Source organism: Brachypodium distachyon, chromosome 2 (assembly GCF_000005505.3).
Source record: "Brachypodium distachyon strain Bd21 chromosome 2, Brachypodium_distachyon_v3.0, whole genome shotgun sequence".
NCBI lineage: Eukaryota > Viridiplantae > Streptophyta > Magnoliopsida > Poales > Poaceae > Brachypodium > Brachypodium distachyon.
In genome coordinates this window covers 4,092,983-4,117,221 of record NC_016132.3, presented here as the reverse complement: position 1 = coordinate 4,117,221, position 24,239 = coordinate 4,092,983, and the positions used below count along the sequence as shown (strand labels likewise).

The following is a 24,239-nucleotide window of genomic DNA, read 5'->3' as shown; positions in this document are numbered from 1 at the left end:
GGCGCAACAGGCACCGTCATCCCCGTCTTCACCTTCCCGCAGGTGTCCCGCAACTTGGACCCTACCGCCAGCATCGACGGTGTCGCCAAGCGGGAGTACCGATCGCCCACTCGAAGGAGGTGCCCGAACTTCAGATCTTGTCGCATTGGCACCATCTTCCCAAAGCACTTCGCGATGATGTTATGACATCCCCCGCCGCTGATCTTGGTCTCGTAGCCACGGGGCTCCGGCCCTCCGTACGGACCTATCAGCTGCACGTCCCACAGCGCCGCCCTCTCCTCGGAAAACGTCGCTAAAAAAAGACAAGCCAAAGTTGTTAAGTACCATCGCAAGGGAAAAACAACCAAAGCCCGAAAGGAAAAAGGAAGCGGCACTCACGTGTGGTGACGGCATGTGGAGGACGGAAAGACCGAGGAATCCCAAGCTCGGACCTCGGACGGCTCCCCATCATGAAGCGCCCCGCCATCACCATCTCCTCCATGAGGTCGCAGAAGCTCCTCTCGGCGGACACCTCCTTGATCTTGGTCACCTTCCAAAGGTCGGTCGACCGAAGCTCGCCTGGGTGAGGCACCTCCTTGAGGCCCCCAGCCCCCGAATGTCGAGGAAGATCGCCTAAGTGTCGAAGACGCGTCTTCAAAGCCCGAAGGAAAAACCACTGGGACTCCCACTTGTCAAACAACTTCACCGTGCTCCTCCCCGGCATGAGCATAAAGTCGTCTCCAAAGCCGGAGCGGAGCCTCAGGTTCACCGAACCAAAGGCGCTCAGGGTAAAGCCGTCGGGAGTAAGCAACTCCCTCACCTCCACGGTAAAGTAGAACAGCAGCAGCTTCATCGAAGGCTCCTCGTGAAGCGCGGTCTCGCACAGCCAGCGAAACACGTTCAACTTCATGATCGCCGAAGGGTGAAGCTGGGCCAACTCGATGCCATACGTCTCCAAGAACTCCAGCAGGAAGGGGTGGACGGGCACACACAAGCCGGCATGGAACCAAGCCGAAAATACCACGATGCACCCTGGACGCTGCTTGTGGTCGAGCTTGAACTCCTCCCCATCGGGCAAGATACCGTCCCCCTTGGGGAAGTATCCCGCCTCCTCCAGCTGGACAAGGTTCTCGGGGCTCGTCGAAGACGTGAGAAGGTAGTCGTGAGCCCAACCGTCCTCCATCAGAGCCATCGGAACCACCAGAGGATCCCCACGTGGGCGAAGGCGACCTACTTCTTCCTCGACGGTTGGTTCGCCGCGCGCTCCGCCGCGGAGCCCTTGGACAGCTCCCTCTCGGTCGCGGGCTCGGCATCGGGACCCGCCATCTCACCTACACAAACAAGGAATCAACAACGGTTAATAGGAGGTACGGGGAAATCTCAAAGAGACTAGCAAGCAAAAGAAAAGAAAAGAAAAGAAGGGGAGCCAAGCTCCCTGGGCCGCTCAGCCCGTGCAGGGGCCAAGCCCCGCGGGCCCACACCCAAAAAAAAGGAGAAAGGAACAGGGGCCAAGCCCCGCGGGCCAACGCCCTCGGCCTGCCCGCACGCGCAAGGGGAAGGAGGGGGAGCCCAAGCTCCGCAGACCTCCGGCCCACAGGCCCCCCGGCTCGCTCGCGTCTGCAGCTTAAAAAAAAGAGAGAGGAAGGGTGGGGGAACTGTCCCCCACGCCAACCAACCGTTCGGCAAAATGCCCGCGCCGCGCATCCTCGCGCCTGCCCGCGCCCGCCCGCGCCCGTACCACGCATGACCGCGCCCACGACGCGCATGTCCATGCCCACGCCGCGCGTCCTCGTGCCCGCACCTCGCCCACGCCGCGCCTGCTCGCGCCCGGCCACCCGCACTTGCCGCCGCGCCGCGCCGCGCGTACACCGCAACTGCCCTGTCACGCGCTGCCGCGCGCGTCCCAGCTGCCAGCGCCTCGCCCCGTGCACCCGTGTCGACACCAAAAGGTGCCCGCGGTCGCACCCAGACCACGCCAAGCCCCACGGGGCCTCGCCCGAGCCCCTCGCGCGTCCTAACCGCGGCGCCGGCTGCAAGCTCCGAGGGTGTTCGACGAAATGATTAAGAAGCCGCCCGACGTCAACGAGAAGGAAGTTCACCACGGTGGAGCTTCTCCCACCATCGCACGAGCAGGGGGAATGGCGAAGCCGACGTAGGTCTCCCGGGAAGACTTGGAGGCACCGCCTACACCTTGCTCCAAGCGGCCTCGCCCGCGCACCTCGCCCCCACGACGCCTCAACAAGGACAAGCTTCCGCAAGGGCTCCCTGGGTACCAAGACAACCGCCGTCGCAACCGAGGAGTGGCTGCGCCCCTGCAAAACGCACAAGAACCCAAGTCCCGAAGAAGTTTCGGGCGCTGCCGAACGAGGCTTCGGCGCCGAAAAAATCAAACAAGACCGGTGTGAAGCTCCACCATGGGCCTTGAGCTCCATTTTATAGGCCACAGGGAGCTCCTTGGCGTCCGGGCCGGCTAATGCGAGGCCGACACCTCGCCGTCCTTCCTACTGCCCAAGACAAGCAAAAATAGAAGGAGACAAGTCGCCTTTTTCGAAAAGAAGGAAAGGGAGGTGGGGGGAGCACCCCTGCGAAGTCCCGACCAGGGGCTGAGCCCCTCAAGTCACCCATGGTGACGACGGCGCCCCTGGAAAGGTGGTCGGTCTGACCTGGACCGTACCGAGGAAGAAGAAAAAGGAGGTCCGTCTGATCTAGGGCGGGGAACCGCCCTGGCCGTCGGATCTTCCTCACTAAATCGAACCGTTATTCGGGCCCAACCAGGCCTCGGCCAAAAAGACGGCCCAGAAAACAGCCCAGGTAAAGAAAAACAGGCCAGGAGACAGCCTGGGCGCCGGCCCCGCTACCAGCCCATCTCGCGCGCACCGGCGACCCAGTTGGCCGACGGGATTCGGATTTTTTGCAGGAAAGCCCCAGATTTTGGGAAAATTGTTATTAAGACCTCGGAAATTTCAGGGAGACCCTCGGGGTTCCTGATTTTTGCAAAATAGTCCTTCGGGACACCGGTTTTCTCGCAGAGAGGCCCCTAGGGTCCCGGTTTTTTGCTAAAATACCCCCCGAAGTCCGATTTCTCGCAAAGAAGACCACCAATGGCATGAAATTTCTCCGAAAACGCCTCCAAGGCTCCTTTTTTGCAGGAAAGCCACCAAAGTACCATTTCCTCTCGCGAATGGAAGATCTCGGGAGTCTTGCATCGAAGGTTGACCCGAAGGCATTCTCAATGCCTCCAGCTCAAGGGGGCTATTGTTGTACTAAAATAAAACCCTTATATGGGCCGGGCCGTAAATCCTACATGGCGACGACCAAGTTAACATTTCCCAAGCACGAGTCAAGATGCCCACGTGGCGCGGTCAATCCTACGTGACAAAGGAAAACAAGTCAACAAGTCAAGCCTCTCATGCCATGGTCAAAAGGAGAATTGAGCTTGAGTAGGGGGCAAGAAAGGTGTGAGGAGGAAAACCTTAGTCCATGGTGGACCATGTACCAAGCCCCCCCTTTTTCCACTTGGTGCACACAAAAGCTATGGACCAAGAGGCTACTTTAACCATTTTGCCCTCACTTTTCTCTCTCCCTCAAGGGTAGCCATGGTCTTTTGTCATGGACCCCTAGGCTATAAATAACCCCTCATGGGGGCATGTACCATTCACTCTCACTTGAATAAACTCAAGGGGAGAGGGATAGAAAGCCACTTTGAGAGGAGCTCTTGTTCGGGATCTCGGGAAGCCTCGTTCGGCCCGAGCCCGAAGGAGAGGGAATCGGGTTAGAGTCCTAAGGGTATCTCGACCTCACTACTTGGGAAGCCTCGTTCGGCCCAAGTACGAGACGGCCCCTTTCAACCTCTCGCTAAGTGATTCGGGGAGCCTCGATCGACCCGAACGCTTTGGCTAACGACCCCCTCGAAGCCTCTCCTAACGTAGGTCGTTCCCGCAGGGTCGACCGAACCTATTCAAAAAATACCGACGTGTCAACTTGTCCAAGTGTACGGTGACCTTCGCTATAAGGCCGGCGTACATGCCCTACTTTTATACTCGCACTCGTGCCATCGAGTTTTGGCACCCCTTACTCTAATTGTTGTCGAGAACAACAACATGTTAGTTTACCAAACTCGGTCAAAGTTGATAACCTTTGACTTAGGACAGGACCGGTAGTGTTTGGTTGCTAGAAGAAGGTGAAATGTAATGAAATGGTTTAACATACGAGCATCAATCTTATGTTCGGTTCCTATGATATATATAAAGCTGTAATTGAACTATCTAGTTTCTCAAAAAAAATCTATTAATATATTATTGGAATCAATCTTATGTTCGGTTCCTATAATATATATAAAGTTGTAATATATTACGACGGTGACCCAGTACCCGACCACCGCCACGGCGTGGTCTAGCTCCGTCCCGCAGTTGACGTCGAAGACGCCTTCCGAATAGAACTAGAAGTGGGAGCCGCTGGCATCAAGAGCCACCGAGACGAGCTGTTTTCCGATGGCCTTCATGAGAGTTGTCTCATCATTCGTTGGCACTGTACTGTATCACATATGATTTCACATGGTTTCAAAATTATGTTAGTGCAAGACATTTTGCAATGGATGGAAATTCATCTTAACACCTATAGTCGATTGTATGACCACCAGCATCATGGTTTGCAAACGGCGAAGCTGCATGTATGCCCGGGGGGCCGTTGCCCCCCCCCCCCCACACACACACACACAGGGGCCGTTGCCCCCCCCCCCCACACACACATCCTTTTATTCCTTTTATCAAGGAATGATTAGGGCCACACCGAGACCGACTCCGCCTGCAAAGGCGGGTTCTCAGACGCCGCCTTTCGCTACATTGCCGAAAACTGTGGGGTCACTAGCGAGGAATCCTACCCCTACAAGGGCCGGCAGAGCGACACCTGCGATGTCAAGAAACTGCCGGCCGCCGCCACCATAGACGGCTACGGTATGGTGCCGCCAAACGACGAGAGCGCTCTCATGAAGGCGGTGGTCGCGCAGCCTACGATTTTTCGTGGGCTATAGCCCACGATTTTTAGGTTTTCGACCAATTTTCCGAGTTGTTGTCGGTTTAGTATAGAAATTTGTTTTTCCCATTTTCGTGGGCTATAGCCTGCTGTTTTTGTTGTTTTCGTGCACTATGACCATGGTTCCAAGATTTTCCGAGAACGGGAGAAAACCATGAGCTCGCCCAAGACGAAATAAAAGGAGGTTTTCGCTGCATGCATGAAAGTGTTTTTCATGTTTGCCAATTTGCTTTTGAGAAGATAACAAGTAGGTGTGGCTATTTCACAACCGCTTGATTTTTAAGAAAATATACTTAAATCTCAATCGACGCATTAGAGCCGATGGAGTAAGAGATGGACATCCTCCCCACTTTCTGACTACCCACACATTGTCGTTGGGCTCGAGGTGGTAGACGCGGGAGGAGGCGTAGGCACGGCTGAACTCTTCTGCGGTGAGGTCGGCGAAGCCGTTGAGCCAGAGCTTGTAGGGGGCATCGCGGCGGGCGTTGAAGTCGTGGACCAGGTGCGCGTTCTCGACGAACACGGTGAAGCGGTCGCTGGACATGGCCATGTCCGTGTCCTGCACGCGCCAACGCTGATACAAAGCCCACTGGGACTCCCCCGACGCGAGGTCCGACTCGCCGAAATCCATGGCGCTCGCCTGCGCCGCCAACAGCAGCAGGAGCACGCCGGCTACGGCCATCGCGGACGTGAGCACCAACGCCCTCGCCATCGTACGTGCGTTGCGTCGTCGATCGGCAGTAGGGCATCTCCAAGGGTGAGGGGGCCAAGAAAAACAAGTGGACAAGGTTTGGATGAGTTTTGCACAAATAGGGACTCCCCATACTCTTTCCAAATTTGGGAAAAAAATGGGGGGTGAGTACCACTTTCATATTAATGCATCAGTATGCATATTTGTTCATATTAATGCATCAGGAAGTCCACGATATGTACTATTGTTTGTTCTTTGTAGCTTCTAGGAACAGATTAATGCTTTTACTTGTAAAAGGAGGAGGCTGGATGGGCAGTCCAGAAAATGTTTTCTTGGTTTTGTAGTGAACATATAAAAGCACCATAACGTGCATATTTTATTTGCCAATCAAAGGGTTTGCAACACTTAATTTGCTACTAGTTTGCTTTTCTGACACAAATTTCTCTGTGAGAATAAATACTAGGAGCATGGATAGTTGTTGCCTGGCCCAGAAATCAATTTTGGGGTTTAGGAGTATGGATCCAAGCCACATTTTTTGCAGACACATGAGGATTTGTGTGTTTTGCCAAAACAAAGCCGAAGTGTCTTTTAGCTTTTTCCAATACCTCCCGCAAATCCTTCTGGGGCACCTTCTTTCTGTACTGGATCTAGAGTTGTACAGAAAAAAAAATTGGTACAGGCATCCGTAAATTGTCAAATTCTGTAGCAACTGCTTTTTGAGTAGAACATATAATAGAGTCCGCAAGTAAAACAGATGGAGTAATAGAATTTGACAAATTCTGTAGGAACCACAAATTGAGTCCATCGAAAGACTTGGTTATTATATCTGTCCTTTTGGATTTGCAGCAACGCCGGGTTCTCACCTGGTTTCCACACGCGCGCCACAGCACACCGCAACAATTCTTTCCTCAAATCGAACGATGAATCAGCATGTGCTGAGATGGTATAACACCAAACAAGCAAACCCCTCGCTATTTGGAGTCTGGACACGTCTTTTTCCCGAAAAAAGGTCGCTCTTGAAACACACGGAGACGAATTTTATAAACGCCCAATTTGAAGATTGAACAACGCATATATATAACAAGATGGCGATCCTCAACCATCATGGTTCACGTCAGCTCGTAGTTCTGCGCAGAAACTAAATGCACGCGACGCCTTCCAGACCCCTTGAGTTGCACAATTTCTGTCCCCGTGCTTTGGCAGAAACCAAAAGAAATATTCACGGAATCTCTTGCGGTCCATGTCAGGGAATTCCGTCCGGCGATGAAGAAAAGGACACCGCCCTTCCTATAATTCTAAGGCTTTTCGTTCCATAGTTCACCGCCCCTTGTCGAAACCTGCATCGGAGTTGCCCTTCGGGACAACGGGCGCCGCCCCTCCAAGCCGAAGGCGCAGCAATCAAACTTGTGGCAGCCCGTAGCTATACATGTATGTATGCCGCCCGAGCTCGATGGTTCCTAGATTATCACTTGGTCCGTCGTCGCTGTTACCTGACGACCGAGTTTTAGGACCTTCTCCAATCAAAGAGCACAATGGAACCGAGAGAGCGCCTGGGACTCCTCGGCGAGAAACGTGGGAATGCGACGCCTCTTCCAATCACGCCGGGGTCATACAAAATTGCTTTAGTTTTCAGCTCCTGCATTTTAAATAAGCTTTTAGTTCGCCATCACGAGTAGGAGTATATTCTCTCTCAACTATAACTGTAATTGGTAATACTACTAGATGGAAACAAAACCAGTGGTGTGAAAAAGTTTACCGGGCCCGATCGACCACGACGGACGCCGCGAGCAAGGAAAAGACCGGAAGAACACGCCGCGCGGTCTCCCCGTCCACGAGAAAAGAAACGAATTTTCGCGCGATCCAGCCGACCGCGACTGATGAACGACTTGTTTTTAATGCTGGGTTTCAGCGCGCGGGACTGCAGCCTTTACTGACAGGCGCACCGCTGTCCGTCCTTCCCCAGCCGTGGGCGAACGAACAGCTCGGCCACCGTTCGTTCGTGTTGCTAGCTAGCAAACGCTCACAGGGTACAGTGGCATCGCGTTTTTTTTTTAATACAGAAGCGACGCACGATGGAAGTACTTGGCCGTCGAAGAGCAGCTGACGCTGGGGGCCTACGTGCAGTGTTTGTCTCTGTGGGGAGGGTCACATGGACGGACGGGCGAGGCGCACCCGGGGGAGGCCTCACCTTCCGGGGCCCCCATCTCGCGCACGTTCTCCAGGTCCCATGAGATCGAACCACTGACACTGACATGTGGGGCACCACATCAGTGGGGGCTAAGTTGGGCCCGGCTCCCTCGTGAGGGAATACTCCAGCTTTAAAGTGTCTTGTCGGCTCGCGGCTGGGAGGAGGAGGGTCCCGCCGTTCAGGAAAGGTGTGCGCACGCGCGCAGGTACGTGGCTACTCGCCGCGGCGCACCCCGCGCGCGCGGTCGTGACGTCGCCTTGTTATTACCGCCTGGCCTGCCTGCTGGGGTCGTACTCCACCAGAGTCAGAGCTGCCAGTTTGTCTCTTGCCCAGTCTTTGCTCGCCGCTGTTTCGCGTCCGGCGTTGTCGTTCCTGTGGTTTCACAGCTTGACATTTCCCAAGACAATCCGAGGAAAAGGCTCCGTTTGATGGCTGTGTGTAAAGTACTGTGAGAATACCGCGGTATTTAATTTTACGTCAGTTTTGTTCGGAGTGCTATCTCAGAAAACTGTAGTCTCAAAACTGAAGTATTTTTTTTACCCTCTTTGTCCCATATCAAGTGACTCAAATTTGTCTAAAAATGAATGTATCTATATATCAAAAAGCGTTTAGATACGTTTAATACTTCCTTCATTTCATAAAGGTTTGAGTATTTTGTTTCGCTAAGACAAAACTTTGAGCAATGATAATTCTATTAATATGTGTTTTTTCCATCCATCAAATTTGTATCAATAGATTTGTCATTAAAAATTCTTATTAATAATCATGATTTTGTATCATAAAAGTTACATATTAATAGAGTAATTTTTGGTCAAAGCCTTATCTTAACGAACCAAAACACGCAAACCTTTGTGAAATGGAGGGAGTATTTCGTAACTTAATATGGGACGAAGAGAGTATAAAAAATGTTGGATCGAACACATTGTTTTTTTTACTGCGTATGGAGGAAAAAACTATAGGTCGTTCTAACAAACCGTCGCTCCCTATATTCATGTGTTTATGTTTTTTAAGTCCCGTGAATCAAAGAGACCATACAAGTATTCCTTAGCCATACGAGTATTCCTTAGCCATACAAGTCTTCAATCCATTTGTTTCTTTTTTTTCTTTCTTCTTCTTCACTCCTCAAGAAACGTTGTACTCACTCTTTCTAATTGAATTAGCAACATTTTTTTTTTGTATACCTTATATATTCCAAACAGACTAGAAGTATGAGCACAACATCATCCTGAACAAGTCAAGTCAAAACAGCGAGGAAGAAAAGCAAAAACGACCGAAAAAAGAAGAAGAAGAGGAAGAAGAACCAAAAAGAGGTTATGTTCCTAAGACTATCTCACAGATAGTTGAATTAGCAACATCGACTGCCTTTTTCTCAAAATATCTAGTTCCTCCGATGCTAAATTGTTGTCGAAATATTATATGTATCTAGACGCTTTTTAAGAATACATACATTAATATTTGGGCAAATTTGAGTCAAGAATTTAGTAGAAGTATTTCTTAATTAGCCATAAACAATGCTCACCAAACCGGACCAAATATGACGGCCTTAACTGGTACAAGTGGACTCACTACCGTGGCCGCCTGGCCGGTTTGTTTTGTTAGCCAAGATCATACATAGTCCGACCTCCGACCCTATGCTGCTGCAAAACATTTGGGACCTACCATCAAGCCGTCGAACAAAGGAAAGCACATGAACAGAACAGCCAAAGCCAGCACCCCAGCTGCAGTGGAACATTTCCAGTCCACTTGGCACAGTTGGCCGCGCATCCAATCTGGCCATGCTTTGATTTGATCCACTTTTATACGAGTAAAACCCACCCTTGCATCTGACCGAAAAATGGAAAAAAATATATAGTACTCACGGACAGACTACACATGCATGAAAATCCCGTCCAACAGGTAGTACTACTGTACTCCTAGACGACATACATGTTTTCCCCGTTCCGTTTGTAGGAGTACCCGTTACTTTTTGATTGGAACTGTAGTAAGATAGAGCCAGCGGGCAGTGGCCTGGACCGCAAAATCGGTTTCATATATGAGCAGCGTGGCTTTAAATTGACAAGTGATTCCTTGATGTGCGTTGCCACCGTACTCTAGTCCACAGAAACAAGCGTTGATTAGGTATACCTGTGTTGAATTAACCCGCGGTTCAGGCTCAGCCAGGTTCATCGTGGACTGCTGACGCGGGGGTAAACAATGGCATAATTACAACCACAACCTTTGATTCAGCTAATCAGTACTGATAGGCATGTGGCTGGAGCTACCCACCCACAGATGCTACTAACCGTCTAATAAAGGCGTGTTCAATGCTGTCTGTGTTGCCGATGCATTGCCCAGAAATAAGCTTCCAAGCTGCTGCTGCTACTGTACTATTTTTGATAAGAAATATTTGGAAATTAATATTGACTTTCTTCGGATAGTGTTATCCGATGCTCTCTGCCATTTCGTTCTCACTTTTTCAGTCTCAATAACAGCAGGAACTAATTACTCCATAATAGTCCAGATTTTATTTCCAACTGATCAGCAAAAAAGGGAAAGATGATTTTCCACTCATGCATTTAATCCAACGATAGAAAGTCACACCAATGACTCGGCTGATCACAGATCGATCGCCATGGGTTGCGAACACCAACTTTCCAGCCCACCGCCATGATCGACCACACACAAGTCTGTCAAGGTTTTCATCCGAACTCCTGAGCTCAAATACCACTTGTTATATTAATCGTCTTTTAGTATTTTAAGAGCACAAGCGCAAAAAAGGGACACACTATTTGTTCACGAGGTTTGCATTGTTAGTGCAGTCACTCCTCCCCAATTGAATTGTTTGAGTTACATCTCATGGTACCCATTTATATTTAAGGGAGTTCTGATTACATGTACTCGGCTCAAGTTCTAACACTAACCGCTACACCAAGTCCACCTATAAATCTACGTACAATATTTGGCATAACTCCAACACGCACCGCTCAACTTAAGCTAACATAGGCAACCTTGGCTACGACATCATGTGCGGTTGCCAGCATGACACCGTGGTTCTCCTTGGTCGGCCATTTTCTGTCGTAGCGATAACGGTGCCGATGAGCGATCTCTTTCGCTGAAGTCAGAGCGACCTTATCTGCACCGAGCTTCGCGTACACGACAATTTGGTCGATGTGTGCTCGGCACATATCTCCACGGGGTTCTCGTCTCGTTGCGTTCGCGTGATGAAGTCGGAGTTATCGGCTCGATCTCTTGCACGCGAGGCGATGATAATGATGCCGCGGGTGCTGTCGATGTGGGTGTCTCCGAGCGACATGTGTTCGCCGCTTGTTCTACAGCGCTTTTCTCGACTCAACTGGAAACTTCTTTCTTTTCCAATTCTAGGAGTTCCTTTTGCTCGTAGAGAAAAGGAGTTAAACGAATAAATGTTCCAACGGTTTTTTCACCTTTCCTGCTATGGTAAGGATTGAACCTTAATTCTCACGTATACTCCATCCGTTTGATATTAATTGACGCCGATTCAGTGTGAATTGTCCTAATTATTGAAAAAACTTCACGAATTTAAATATAGCAACTCTCAATTTAGTCGTGCCGAAGAGAGCAATCGCATAGGTTCATATCTGAACTCTGTACGATACACCTGCGGGTATGGGTCCTCTACGACGACCAGACGGTTCGCTCCCGAACAGCGTGCGGCAAATCACCGCGCGGAATTAAAAATTACCCCGTCCACGGCGTCCACCTACCTAGCCGAGCGTTCCACCCGCCGGACGAAAAATACAAAGCGCACTGCGCCCCGCCCCCTTTTATAGCGCCCCAGCCTCCTCTTCCTCCTCCGCGTTCCCGTCCCGTCCTCCCCCTCTCTCCAGCCTTCACACGCCCCGTTGCGCGCAGGGACTCCGGGCTGACGAGGGAAGCAAGCTAGCAAGCAAACCGTCCCGCTCGACGGCGTGCCGGCCGGCCTCCGCGGAACTCGCAGCCATGCTCTCCGCTCGCACCGCCGCCGCCTCGCCCGCCGCCTCCCTGGTACGGACGCTAATTCCGCCCCCTTGCTGATCCCGCTCGCTCTCTCCGGGTCTCGTTCGCTGCTCGCTTCGAGTTTTGTAATTGCAGTGTGGCCTCTGGAGGTTTTTGTGACTTTGTTTTGCTTGTCTCTGTTTTGTTTCACGCTGCAGTGGAAGCGCGCGGGTGGCGAGGGGGGAAGCGGCAACGGCAACGGCAACAACGGATGCACGAGCTGCAGGGAGGTGCGGAGGAGGGCGGCGGTGGTGACGGTCCGCGCGACGCCGCCTAGGAGGGTGGAGGCGGTGGCGATGGAGTCGGCTGCCGCGGAGATCGCGGAAGCGGAGGCGGAGGCGGTGGCCATGGAATCGGCGGTCGCGGAAGCGGAGACCGCGGAGGAGGAGGCGGAGAAGGAGGTGGCGGCGGCCGGCGGCGGGGTGGAGGACAAGTACGGCGAGGACAGGGCCACGGAGGAGCTCCCCGTCACGCCATGGGCCTTCTCTGTCGCCAGGTGAGCGTGGGGACGGATCGGATCGGGATCGGATCGCCGCGTGCGGGATCTGGGTTGGGCGGACTTCTCCACGGCTCGATCTGGGTCCGCCGGGTTCCGTTTGATCTCTCCTCTTTGCCGTTTCAGTTCCGGGATCGATTTGGGGGCGGGTTAGCTGTACGGTTTCCCACGCGTGATGCTTTGCTTAAGCTGATACTACTAGTACTATTTTAGTTTAGTCCAGTTTAGACTTTTGACGTGCGTGTGTAGAAGTCAGGATGCGTGTCCCGTTGCTAGCTTGCGTCAGTAGAAACAAACCGTGAAACAATCTAGTAATTGCGTAAATGGACTCCAGTAGGTTTCTGCGTAGCTGGGGGGCGTGTTCAGCAAAGCGGAACTGTCCCTTTCATCTTCTGGTGAACCCAGGGCGATCTGAGTTTTGTCGCACCCAGTATGGGTTACCCGGTATTGTTGGAGTCGCCCAGCTGGTCGCATAATTTTTTTTATAGAATCATCTTAACATTTTTAATTCATTTTCTGGAGAGAATAGTATCGGTTTTTTTTAGAGAATGTAAGCGGATTTGGGTTGCAGCTGGGCGGATTTTGAGTAGGTCGCGAGTAGTTGGCCAAAGCAAAGAATTAGTTGTTTTATTTTAATTTCTTCTTTTCTTGCAGTCTTGGTCATGGAATATAGTTTCTAACCTGGCCCACGGCAATATCTGTGTGTCTTGTGTTCTCCGCTACCCCTGACAGCGAAATGTGACTGCAAGTGCAAAACTGCAAATTGATACAAAACTGACAACCGTATGGAGTAGCAGCAAATAATTGTGCTAGTTAACTGAAAGTAAAGCATAAGAACGGTAACTTCAGCAAGGAAAGTCAAATTTGACCACGAAAATAATAATATCAAAAAAGCCTTTGCTGCTATAGAATGTCAGATCTGGTTGCAAGATTGCAATGGACCAAATAACATTTGCTCCATATGAAACAAATGCTAATGGACTTCTTTTCTTGCAACAGCGGTTACACCCTTCTGAGAGATCCACATCACAACAAGGGCCTCGCCTTTACTGAGAAGGAGCGGGATGCACACTACTTGCGTGGCCTTCTTCCCCCAGGAGTTGTCTCACAGGACCTCCAAGTATGTGCAGTCATCGCTAGCCCTAGATAAGCTGTACTTATTCTGGTTTTCTTTTTCCTAAGCACCTTTGACTTCTATACAGGTAAAGAAGATCATGCACAACCTTCGTCAGTACAAGGTCCCTCTGCAGCGCTATGTGGCCATGATGGACCTTCAGGTAGCCCTATTAATCTAGCTGATTCTGTGTACTGTGGATTTGTCCATACTGCAAGGAGATTGACTGTGCAATGCAGTTAAATCATTTATTGATTACGACACTGCACAATGCCTTGTGATTTCAGGAGAGAAATGAAAGACTCTTCTACAAGCTTCTCATTGATAACGTGGAGGAGCTGCTCCCGGTGGTTTACACACCAACTGTAGGTGAGGCATGCCAGAAGTATGGGAGTATATTTAGGCGCCCACAGGGTCTGTATGTCAGCTTGAGAGACAAGTACGTTTGCCCAGCCTTGCTTGAACTTACAAGAATTATGTATTTATTTTCTTTCTGACTGTTTGATTGGGACTGACTAGAGGTTTATTGTAGGGGGAAGGTCCTTGAGGTGCTAAGGAACTGGCCTGAGAGGAACATTCAAGTTATCGTTGTTACTGATGGTGAGCGCATTTTGGGGCTTGGAGATTTGGGTTGTCAGGTATGTTTGTCTAATTAGCTGCTTACTTCAGGAACTTTGCTTATGTTTTGTTGAAATGATCTCCTGCAGGGAATGGGAATTCCTGTTGGCAAACTTTCTCTGTACACTGCACTTGGAGGAGTTCGCCCATCAGCTGTAAGCATTTACATATGTCGTTGCAGTCCCCTTTAATGCTTCCAGTACGTTTGCTACCAACAAACTGCAAATCAACCAAATAATTGCAGTTTCCTAAATGTTTACTCTGCAGTGCCTGCCTATTACAATTGATGTTGGTACTAACAATGAGCAATTGCTTAACGATGAGTTCTACATTGGGCTTAGACAAAGACGTGCTACTGGAGAGGTATGCACATCTACCAACTTTGCTTGGGAGAATGAAGACGTTGGCAGAATAAGTAAGACATAAGATTAATATGTGCATTGTCCTTGATGACAGGAGTATCATGAGCTCATGGAAGAGTTCATGGGTGCTGTTAAGCAAATATATGGTGAAAAAGTTCTCATCCAGGTCAGTTCAGATACCTAATAATCAACTGTTTGTTACATGGTGATTATTTTGACTTGTTATCACAAGAATAGTGAGAATGTATGTTCTTTGTGCCAGTTTGAAGACTTTGCCAATCACAATGCATTTGATTTGCTTGCAAAATATAGCCAGAGTCATCTAGTTTTCAATGACGATATCCAGGTAAGAGAACTGCTTATTGTGTTCATGCTGTGGTGTTTTTAGTTTTACAGATGCTGTCCTTATTCGTATTCCTATCTTTCAGTCTATTGCCTTCTGTGTTGATATGAAATGTATGGATTGCAGGGAACAGCATCTGTGGTCCTTGCAGGGTTGTTATCTTCACTGAAGATCGTCGGTGGGAACCTAGCAGAGCACACCTATCTGTTCCTTGGTGCTGGCGAGGTAAGTAAAAACTTCTCTTAGCATATATTGCTCAACTGTGTGAACATGATGTATTTTTTAGAACACGTATGATTATGCATATGACTGCAGGCTGGAACTGGTATTGCCGAACTCATTGCTCTTGAGATTTCAAAACAGGTAGCTAACTATAATGTTTCACAATCTCAACGTGGTGTACATAGTTTCAGTACTGGTGCTACTGCTAATACATGTTGATTTTGATCAATTTGTAGACAGATAATCCAATTGAAGAGTGCCGCAAAAGGATTTGGCTGGCGGATTCAAAGGTATAGAGCCAAAGGAAAATTGTTAATACTTGTACAATTTTTCAATGCTGCAGCTGACAGCCTGACACAATATTATTCTATTATTATAATCAGGGTTTGATTGTTAGCTCCCGGAGAGACTCGCTTCAGCCATTCAAAAAATCTTGGGCACATGAGCATGAACCTGTGACAACGTTGTTAGATGCTGTCAAGGTATTCGTTGTTGATGCACGTTTAAGAGTTTAACCTAATTAGCAACTGATTCTTTCATTTGAAATTGTGCTATTAATATTGTATTTCTTGTATCTTATTGAAGTTGTTTCATTGTTTCTCTAGTCCCTCAAACCTACAGTGCTGATTGGAACTTCTGGAGTTGGCAAAGCTTTTACAAAAGAAGTCATTGAGGCTATGGCTTCCTTCAATGAGGTAACACTTGGACCTTGGACATGTTCAAGTTGCAATTTTGTGGAATCACCGAGATGTTTGAGTAACTCGTGATATCTGAAATTCTAAATACAGAAACCTGTCATTTTCTCGTTGTCAAATCCTACATCACATTCTGAATGTACGGCTGAAGAAGCATACAGATGGACCAAGGTGAGTTTCCAAACATGTACACAGCTAGCTGCAAATTTTGTCTAATCAAACATTGTTACTCGCTAAATGACTTCTATCCTATGATTCCTATAACATTTGAAATGCAACTATGATTAATGAGAGATGTTCCATGTTTGCTTTCTTCTAATGCATGCATCGCCATAGTTGGTGTAACATAATTGGCATAACAAAGGTGTTCACTAAAACATACAAATACCACACTTGCAGGGTCGTGCAGTGTTTGCCAGCGGAAGTCCATTTGACCCTGTGGTTTACGATGAGAAGACTTATGTGCCTGGCCAGGTATTTCTAGTTTAAACTTTTCCAAGGAAGAGTTATCTTGTTGGTCTGAAATCTTGCCTAGTCAAAACAGAAGTTCTTCATGCTTAATTGTTTCGGCTGTTCACAACAGGCAAACAATGCTTACATTTTCCCTGGCCTTGGCCTTGGTGTTGTTATCTCCGGAGCAATCCGTGTACACGAGGACATGCTTCTTGCTGCCTGTAAGTATCTTCGATGGGAAACTCATGAATCATGAATTCATTCACTGTCCCAATCACCGAGCATTCCCCCCCCCCCCCCCTCCCTCCTAATGTCATTCATATTATTGGAGGTTCACGAGCGTAACTGTATTCATGTTTCATTCCTGTACAGCGGAAACACTAGCTGAACAAGCCACTCAGGAGAACTTCGCCAAGGGATCCATCTTCCCACCCTTCGCAAACATCAGGAAGATATCTGCACTCATCGCTGCTAGCGTGGCAGCAAAAGCCTATGAACTTGGTATGTTCTGAAACCTCGCCTGCTGGCCTTTCAGGCCCCCATGGAAAACATGTTGACATCGATTAACTTCTTTTTTTGCAGGCTTAGCAACCCGCTTGCCTCGCCCGAGAGATCTGGAGAAATATGCAGAGAGTTGCATGTACACCCCAGTCTACCGCAGCTACAGGTAATGCTGCTAGGATCAGTTTTGCAGTAATAAAATGTGCTGTCGCAGGATGCTGCGACGCTGTTTGTCGTTTGTCGCAGCAACAGTTGGTTCCGCTGCCTTATCTGTATACATATGTCATGTCTATTGTAACCTTATGGAAGAAGTCTGAAAGAAAACCTTGTGTACCAACATTTGTTAATCTTGTCGCTTCAGTGTAACTAGTGGTAATAAACACACACAGCACTGGTTCTCACGGTGATGTCCAGTGCCCCTCACGTTTTAACTGAACTTAGAGCCGTAACCCTGAAAATCCATGCAAATTAGCATGCATTAGACCAGTAAAATCGCAAAATCTAGCACTACCGATGTTCCAACATAGATGATGTCGTATTTGGGGATTTGCACACCAACGACCATACAAGCTATGGTTTTTACACAACTTACTTAATAGTATCAAGTTACAAGCAAGAGGCAACAAATCAGTATGGTAGCAAAAGAATTGAAAACGTGCGTGTCTAGTGAACTTGCTGGAGTGTCCTATCTCCGAATCTTGGTCCTTGATACCTTCTCTCAAATCTTTGTTCGGATGACCAATTGCTCCATGCGCATAAAACTCAGCCGTAACCCTATAAACTGCGGCGCACACTTGCATCCTCACTACTTCCGGGCAAGAGTGATGGTATACCAATGATCCAAGTACAGGGTCTCCCTGCAGAGATGGATGGTAGTAAACCCATCCTCACTCTCCGAATGCCCGCCGGTGATACCAGCCCCTTCGGCATCGTTACACAAGGCGTCACGAAGAGTCAGCCTGGGAGGGCTGTTGCAGGAGCCATACGACTGCAGTTGCAGCGTCCCACAGGACGAGGACAGGAGCTCAAGCAGGAAGTTGACATGGACGGGCCGCCTCCCGGAGCACCTGACTATGGCTTCCGTCATGCGGCGCCAGAACCGGGCGTCGAATTTGGAGCTGAGCAGCTCGCCCACCATCCTCGCGCCCAAGAACGTCCCGCCCAGCTGCCGCGCCATCTCCTTGGCCATGGCCGCCATCCTCGGGTGCTGGGCGGGGTTCGTGCCGCCGAACGCCAGCGCCTTGAAGTAGTACCAGTACTACTCCTGCGGCAGCGGGCGGAGAAGCACGGCCTCCTCTGTCCCGATTGACGCGTGGTCGGCGTCGCGGCTCGTGAGCAGGAGCTTGCTCCCGGCTGCCAAGCTGCAGGCGGCAGGCGACGCGGCGAGCGCGCTCCATGCCGACGCGTCCATGGGCCAGGCGTCCTCGAAGATGAGCACGGATCGCCGCGCCGAGAACCTTTCATCTGATAGGATTGTGCGCAAGCCGGCGAGGTACTCGGCGCCGTCGCTGGCCCAGACGGTCTGGCCCGGGCGCCCGCCATTCCTGACGACTCGGTCCGCCTGGAAGGACTCGACGAGGGAGAAGTGGCCGCGCACGCGCTCGTCCTGGCAGGCGTGCTTCACGAGCGTGGTCTTCCCCGACTTGACCCAGCCGATTATGGGGAGCACGCTTAGGCACGGCGCACCGGAGGCCGGCCGCAGCAGGAAGTTGACCACGCGCTCCGTCTCGACGTGCCGCCCGAAGACGCGCCGGTCCATGTACAGCGTTGTGGCCACGGGCCGGAGCACCCGTCGTCGCGGGTAGCCCTGCACCAGGCTGACGAACTCCCTCATGCAGTCCCGCGTCAGGCTCTCCAGATCCTCGATTGCCGCCGCGGCGAGTTTGTCTTTGTCTTCGCCGTGCTTACTGTCCCGGCGGCGGCCGAAGATGAGGCGTAGACGCTTGGCGCTGTTGAACGGCGAAGGCAGCGCGCCGGTTCGCTGTCGACAGTCCGCGTCGGCGTCGGCACCCGTGGCTTCGAGGGCGAAGCGGCCACGGTACATGCCGTCGGAGAGCACCTTGAGTTGGGAGAGGAGGTGGTCGTTGGTGATGTGCCGGCCCTCGGCTTCCTCCACCGTGCTGCCGATGCTCGCCAAGAGCCGCTCGAGCCTGCGCCGGTGCGCGTCCTCTGCCCCGCCGTTGCCGGTAGCCAGCCAAGAGAAATTGGTGAGCGCCAAGGAGAAGAGCCTGGAGAGAAGCTCCGACAGAGCCGCCGGAAGAACCACGTCCCTGGCGAACTCCATCTTGATTCGATCAATCTGAACCACACACGCTCGAGATGTTCAAAATTTTATAAGAGAACGAACGACTAAAGTTAGACTTCAGTTCAGTTCAGTCTCATGATGGTGGAGACTGATGGGGATTGCTTCTCGGTTCCTTCTGACCGACGACTTCCATGTACAGGCCGATTGTCACTTTCCTCCGCGCCTTGCAGCTCACAACCGAAAGTGACTGCGAGAAGTGAAACTCTGGAACTCGTTCAGAACATAGGCCAAACCCAGAAGCTTGGTACACATTCAGAGAGAAGGACATTGATTGCTTTCCCTGACGAGCAATGGATGGCATCTGCACAACTATGGTTACACTGATATACATATAGCAGGTGATTACCCGCGTTGCCGCGAAAAATTCTATATGCACGTCTGGATATGATTTTAGAAACAAATGATAATAATATGATTTAATGTAAAATAAATATGAATATTGTAAGACAAAACAATTTATCATTCATAACACCTATGCAACAAAATAATATGTGTAATTTTGATGTGCATGAACATTAACAATTTCGAAAAAACCGAAAAGTGAAATTTCGTCAACCTGAATATTTGTAGATCTTAGAAAAAATGACATACATATAATGAAAATATGTGTGTTTGGTGAAATATTTATATGCAACATGAAGATGAAAAATTTAAGGTATCAAAATATTAAATTTGAATGAACCACCAAAATGAATTCCTAATGTTCAATAACACATGATATGGATGGTGATGTGGAGCCTTTGAATGTCCATGATGTGTATGATGTGGACACCTTGCATGTCAAGCTTGCAAACATTAATTGTAGTTAGTGGGAATCAACTTTATAGGTTATATAAATTAGCACATTAGTACATTACCATCTTCCGCCCTAGGGTATTATTGTTGTGACTTGCGAGATTACATGTCATATACTAGGTAGACAGCGAGACAAGACAGAAGAGGGCAAAAAAAACTAGAGCTTCTTTCAGGCTTTGCCGTCGCTGTAAGCGCTCAGATCTGCATGCGTGTCCTTGTAGCGCTGGGATAGGTATGCAGAGCAAGTTATCGGAGGGAACCTGATCAAGAAATCGAAATCGTAGACGTTTAGACTTGTACGGGGCTGATGAGATGAATTAAGATGCTGCAGGTGATCAGTTTTAGTCATCGTTAGAAGGAGCTAAGACTTACTTTGGAGGATTTGTCTCCGATTTGCAGGTTGGCAGGCACTCGACTATGCAGTCGTGGCTTGGTTCCACAAAGTAGGCAATCTGTTCCAAGAGAAACAGCTTGATTAAAACTAACCTTTTTTTTTATGTTGTTTCGCTGGATTAGCTTAAACCAGCTTTTATGATACCAATAGCATAAATGAAGATTGCATGTTGTACTTCTTTTCGCTAGTTCAACTCATGTCGGATATGCAAAATAGATTGCTTTTACAGTAGAGGTAACTTACAGAGTAACGCTCTTGTCCACTGAGTACCACTCGATGTAAAGTTGACCTGCAAGTGTGGAAACAATTTTATTAAAAGATAATAGTGTGACAATAACGAAACCACAAAAAATATTTATGTCAGTTAATTTACCCTGAATACACAGCTCGCTCTAGAAGCGACAATGTTTTTTTCTTCTCAAATTAAGCAAATAAGAAAGAACAACAATACTGCAATGCCGATAAGAACTAAGAACATGCCATAAGAGATTGTCTAACCTGAAGATGCAGTTACTCCACCGTTCGAGCATATCACCAAGATTTACAATAAAGCCACTGTGAATCAAAGGCAACAAAAATGTAAGGGTCTTCACCTTATGATGAACATGTCAAAATTTCACGCCTTCACCAACTAAGATAAGTGAAATTAATTTGATTAACAGGCTAACCCTTTCACTGGAGCTACATATTCCCATACGTGAGGCTGAGCATTGCTGTCCTTGCATATCTGTAGAATTCAGAGGGCAAATCCTAGTTAATAAAATGTAAAGACAATTTATAAGAGAAGATAGGTCCAAGATACATTACTTGAAGACCAACCACGTCATCAGTTGCTAAGAGAGTGATCAGGCCATAATCCGAATGTGCACCCGCTCCATAAACTCCCTTGGAAGGATTTGACACTTGACCTGGTAACAAAAAAGACATCAAAATGGAAGGATCCATCATGATTCTTTCTGAATAATATCATTGACACGAAAGAGTGACCTGTTTCTCGTCCACCTTCGTAGTGCAGGAGCCTTAATGTGGCTATAGGATCACCAAGCATTTCAGGTGTATCGAAGAAGTCCTCATCTAGGTTCAAAGCAAGAGCAATGATCCTTGCTACTGATTTTGCCACTCTCCTGCAAAAGCAGGCTAAGTAAGAACAGTATCACCTCTGATCCAAGAACTAAAACTCCATTTACAAGAGGCTACAATAAGACGATCCAAAATGACATTTCCTTGAATACTTCGAAGCCATTTTTTAGCTGCAAACTCAGGTACAGGAATTGGGTATGCTACTTATTCCTTGGGATTGAGTTACTTATAACTTTATGGATCATCATTTACCACTTTCAAAATCTTAAGTTTTAAACTAATCAATATACACTAGGACTTCACAGAGTACAAGGGGTAGTGTACAGTCTACTTACAATGCTTCCCTGTGATATTCCTCCATCACCTCCCTCCATTTGGGCAATACTTCTGTGAGAGCAATAAGAAAGTATATATGAAACAAGTAAATACGATGATGAAGGAGCTACTCTTAGGTGCCAAATACCAATTACACAATGCCCACGGTACCAGTTACAAGCTTGCGATAGATTGGAAGATGTTACAGTTCAAACCATGATAGATCCTGTTATAAATTTATCATTCATTCTTTATAACAGGTGCTTTAGTAACAAATATAATCAAATCAGAGACAACTTACCTTCAGAAGGCCACTGATTCGGACCATAAAATGGCCTGTTTGATTGTGGATCATCTGCAGGTACCTCAACACCTATATAATACCCTTCCTTGTAGTCACCTAGAGAGACATTAAGTGTCAACTGTAAGAAACTCAACTTGCGGTGCAGTTCCTCTATACCATGTTGGTGTCTCATGAAATGCGAACTTCGGCGTAGCAAGTAGCAAGGCACGTGCAAATCAATAAATTACCATTCACTTGATTTTCTGGATCAAGAATCTCATCTAGCATAGGTGTATACCCCCGATTCTTCTCATTTCGGAGAAGCTTCATTTTCTCACTGTTTGGGAGTTCAAAGAACTTCTTGCTCTGGGCAAAAACCTCATCCATTAACTCCTGGCTTATTCCATGATCCAGCACGTAGAAAAAGCCTGAATCCAGACATGCCTAAGATAAAATATGGAACGTCAAAAGCTATTAGAAGAAACAGAACTAGTAGCATAGTGACCGTGACGCCAACACTAAATATCAGAAAGGATGCATCATGGCATGCCAAGTGACCCATTTTTCGCAGTGCCAAATCTGCAATGCAATAAGAGCAGAATATAGTATGCAATAGCTCATATTTTGGATGCTGGAGAGTAAATTTCAGATATTCAAGAGAGCAAGCAACAAGACAACATGGCACAGATATAATGGCAAATGAACTAAATTAATAGTACAGCTAGAAATCATTAATCTAAAACAGAAACCCTTACAGCATGTAATACTTTGATTAGTAAACTGATGTATTAGTAAAGTTCAACTAGTGACTGCTGTACTTCAAGACTAGGATTATGATATCGAAGTTGAGTGGTAAAGTGCTGTATTGGTAACTACATGTTTCACAATAAGCACACATGTGCTTTTACAGAATACTCCCTCTGTTTCTTAAATTAGGGTGTATATTGTTTCCTTGGACCGAGCCTTTGACCAAGAATTTGTCTATTAATATTTTTTTTGTGAAATAAAATTGATATCATTGCATTCGTATTCAAAAGTATTTGTTTATGGTTATGATTTGTATCACATAAGTCACATGTTGACAAAGTAATCCTTGGTCAAAGGCGGTCAAAAGAAACAATATACGCCCTGATTTAAGGAATGGTGGGAGTATATGATTGTTTTTTTATAAACTTTCCTAGAGGTCAAGAGGTCGTCTTGGCATACTCAGGGATTCTATTAAAAATTGTATGAAACTGCAAATAGTTTGTGCATTGCTAAGACTCCACTTAATAAAGAGCAACAAATATAGTCCATGTCCTTACGGGATGCAATTTTCTTGAGCCTTAACTTGCAACTCACTTTCGGTGACACTACCCCTTCACAATTATTTGTTTCTGAATGCAGAGTACTTAATAGATCATGTACGAGGTCAAAGCAACAACCAATTGAAAAATGGGAGTAGAACCCAATACTAGTATGGTGTGGTCAGTGAAGCATAACCACTGCAATAGAGAAAAACAGAGGTCAAGCCCATTGCTTTTGCTGAGCTTATGCACCAACTCTTGTCCTCTACAAGAATAACTGCAAAGCAATGCATTAACCTGCCTTCTGAACAAGCATATGCCTACCATATTACAGTTTTCTTTTAATTGAAAACGTGCTGGACGAAACAAACTCTGCATACAGATAATCAGGCAAATAACCCAAGATTCCAAGAAGGATAGAAAATTGAGCCGTGGCCGACTTTCTGTAGAAGGAAAGATGCAAGCTTCCCGCTACTCATACAAACTAAAAATCCTGCGATTATCAAGAAAATGAATCGTGGGAAGACCTGCTTGAGGAGCGCGACCGATCTCTGGATGTCCGGGTCCGACAGGCTGATGCAATTCAGGCTCGTGCTCGAGGTCGAGCTCTCCATGTGCCGCCGCCGCGCTCTCCCCGCCCCCTACCTAATCCCTGCGGCTTCTGCCTCTCCTCGCAACCGCCGCCGGCCTCGATTCGCGGCCGCGTGTGTAGGCTCTAGAGACTCTGGTAGTCTTTTGTCGCCGCGCGCAGAGGTTGGGGCCGCCGAATTGGAGCCGGACGGCGATATATAGGGCGCCGACGGCTGGGGTGGGTGGAAGAAGTTGCAGGAAGGAAGGTTGTTGAGAGCGAAAAAGGGCAAACGCAAGTGATCTCTTGGTGGCTGGGAAAAGACTTGGTCTTTGGACCAAGAAAAATAATTCTTCTTACTGGCAAATTTGTGGCTGTATTATTTGCGTTCGTCCTCCTCTGGGACACTTTATGCTTTTGTTGATGTCATCATCCGAATCTAATCAGCTATGGATGGATAATGGATGGAGTCGTATTTGATGGCAACGAATTTTCCTCTTGTCTTCGGCTCTTCTGAAAAGTGACAG

At 48.2% G+C, this 24,239-nt stretch overlaps 4 protein-coding genes across 7 annotated transcripts; 1 reads left to right on the top strand and 3 right to left on the bottom strand.

Annotated features, from left to right (window-relative positions):
* Positions 1-1,209: 1,209 nt before the first annotated feature.
* Positions 1,210-5,692, bottom strand: LOC104583035 (thiol protease SEN102). Its single transcript, XM_010234699.1, has 2 exons — positions 5,350-5,692; positions 1,210-1,310 (listed from the first exon to the last, which is right to left on the bottom strand). The coding sequence occupies exons 1-2, from the start codon at positions 5,690-5,692 to the stop codon at positions 1,210-1,212; spliced, it is 444 nt and encodes a 147-aa protein (XP_010233001.1).
* A 5,998-nt stretch (positions 5,693-11,690) lies between these two features.
* LOC100832025 (NADP-dependent malic enzyme, chloroplastic) lies at positions 11,691-17,087 on the top strand. The gene is made up of 20 exons (XM_010232265.3): positions 11,691-11,891; positions 12,041-12,378; positions 13,378-13,498; positions 13,581-13,655; positions 13,780-13,931; positions 14,025-14,130; positions 14,200-14,265; positions 14,378-14,473; positions 14,567-14,638; positions 14,735-14,818; positions 14,942-15,040; positions 15,131-15,178; positions 15,274-15,327; positions 15,421-15,519; positions 15,643-15,732; positions 15,826-15,903; positions 16,132-16,206; positions 16,316-16,406; positions 16,558-16,686; positions 16,768-17,087. Exons 1-20 carry the CDS (start codon positions 11,847-11,849, stop codon positions 16,854-16,856), a joined length of 2,007 nt encoding a protein of 668 aa, XP_010230567.1. The 5' UTR covers positions 11,691-11,846; the 3' UTR covers positions 16,857-17,087.
* A 115-nt stretch (positions 17,088-17,202) lies between these two features.
* On the bottom strand, positions 17,203-19,622 carry LOC104582511 (putative disease resistance protein RGA3). The gene has a single exon (XM_014899081.2). The coding sequence runs from the start codon at positions 18,968-18,970 to the stop codon at positions 17,945-17,947; it is 1,026 nt and encodes a 341-aa protein (XP_014754567.1). The 5' UTR covers positions 18,971-19,622; the 3' UTR covers positions 17,203-17,944.
* Positions 19,623-19,790: 168 nt separating this feature from the next.
* Positions 19,791-24,015, bottom strand: LOC100834781 (2-oxoglutarate-Fe(II) type oxidoreductase hxnY). Of its 4 annotated transcripts, none has more exons than XM_003564597.4 (11): positions 23,672-24,012; positions 22,107-22,302; positions 21,877-21,975; positions 21,596-21,647; positions 21,168-21,304; positions 20,988-21,088; positions 20,849-20,907; positions 20,679-20,735; positions 20,424-20,469; positions 20,159-20,238; positions 19,791-20,046 (listed from the first exon to the last, which is right to left on the bottom strand). In XM_003564597.4, the coding sequence occupies exons 1-11, from the start codon at positions 23,756-23,758 to the stop codon at positions 19,956-19,958; spliced, it is 1,005 nt and encodes a 334-aa protein (XP_003564645.1). In that variant the 5' UTR covers positions 23,759-24,012; the 3' UTR covers positions 19,791-19,955. The 4 variants fall into 4 exon arrangements, with proteins under 4 accessions (XP_003564645.1, XP_010230565.1, XP_010230564.1 ...); XM_010232263.3 differs by having other exon boundaries at positions 21,183-21,304; XM_010232262.3 differs by having other exon boundaries at positions 19,797-20,046; positions 21,000-21,088; positions 23,672-24,015.
* Between the last annotated feature and the right edge of the window lie 224 nt (positions 24,016-24,239).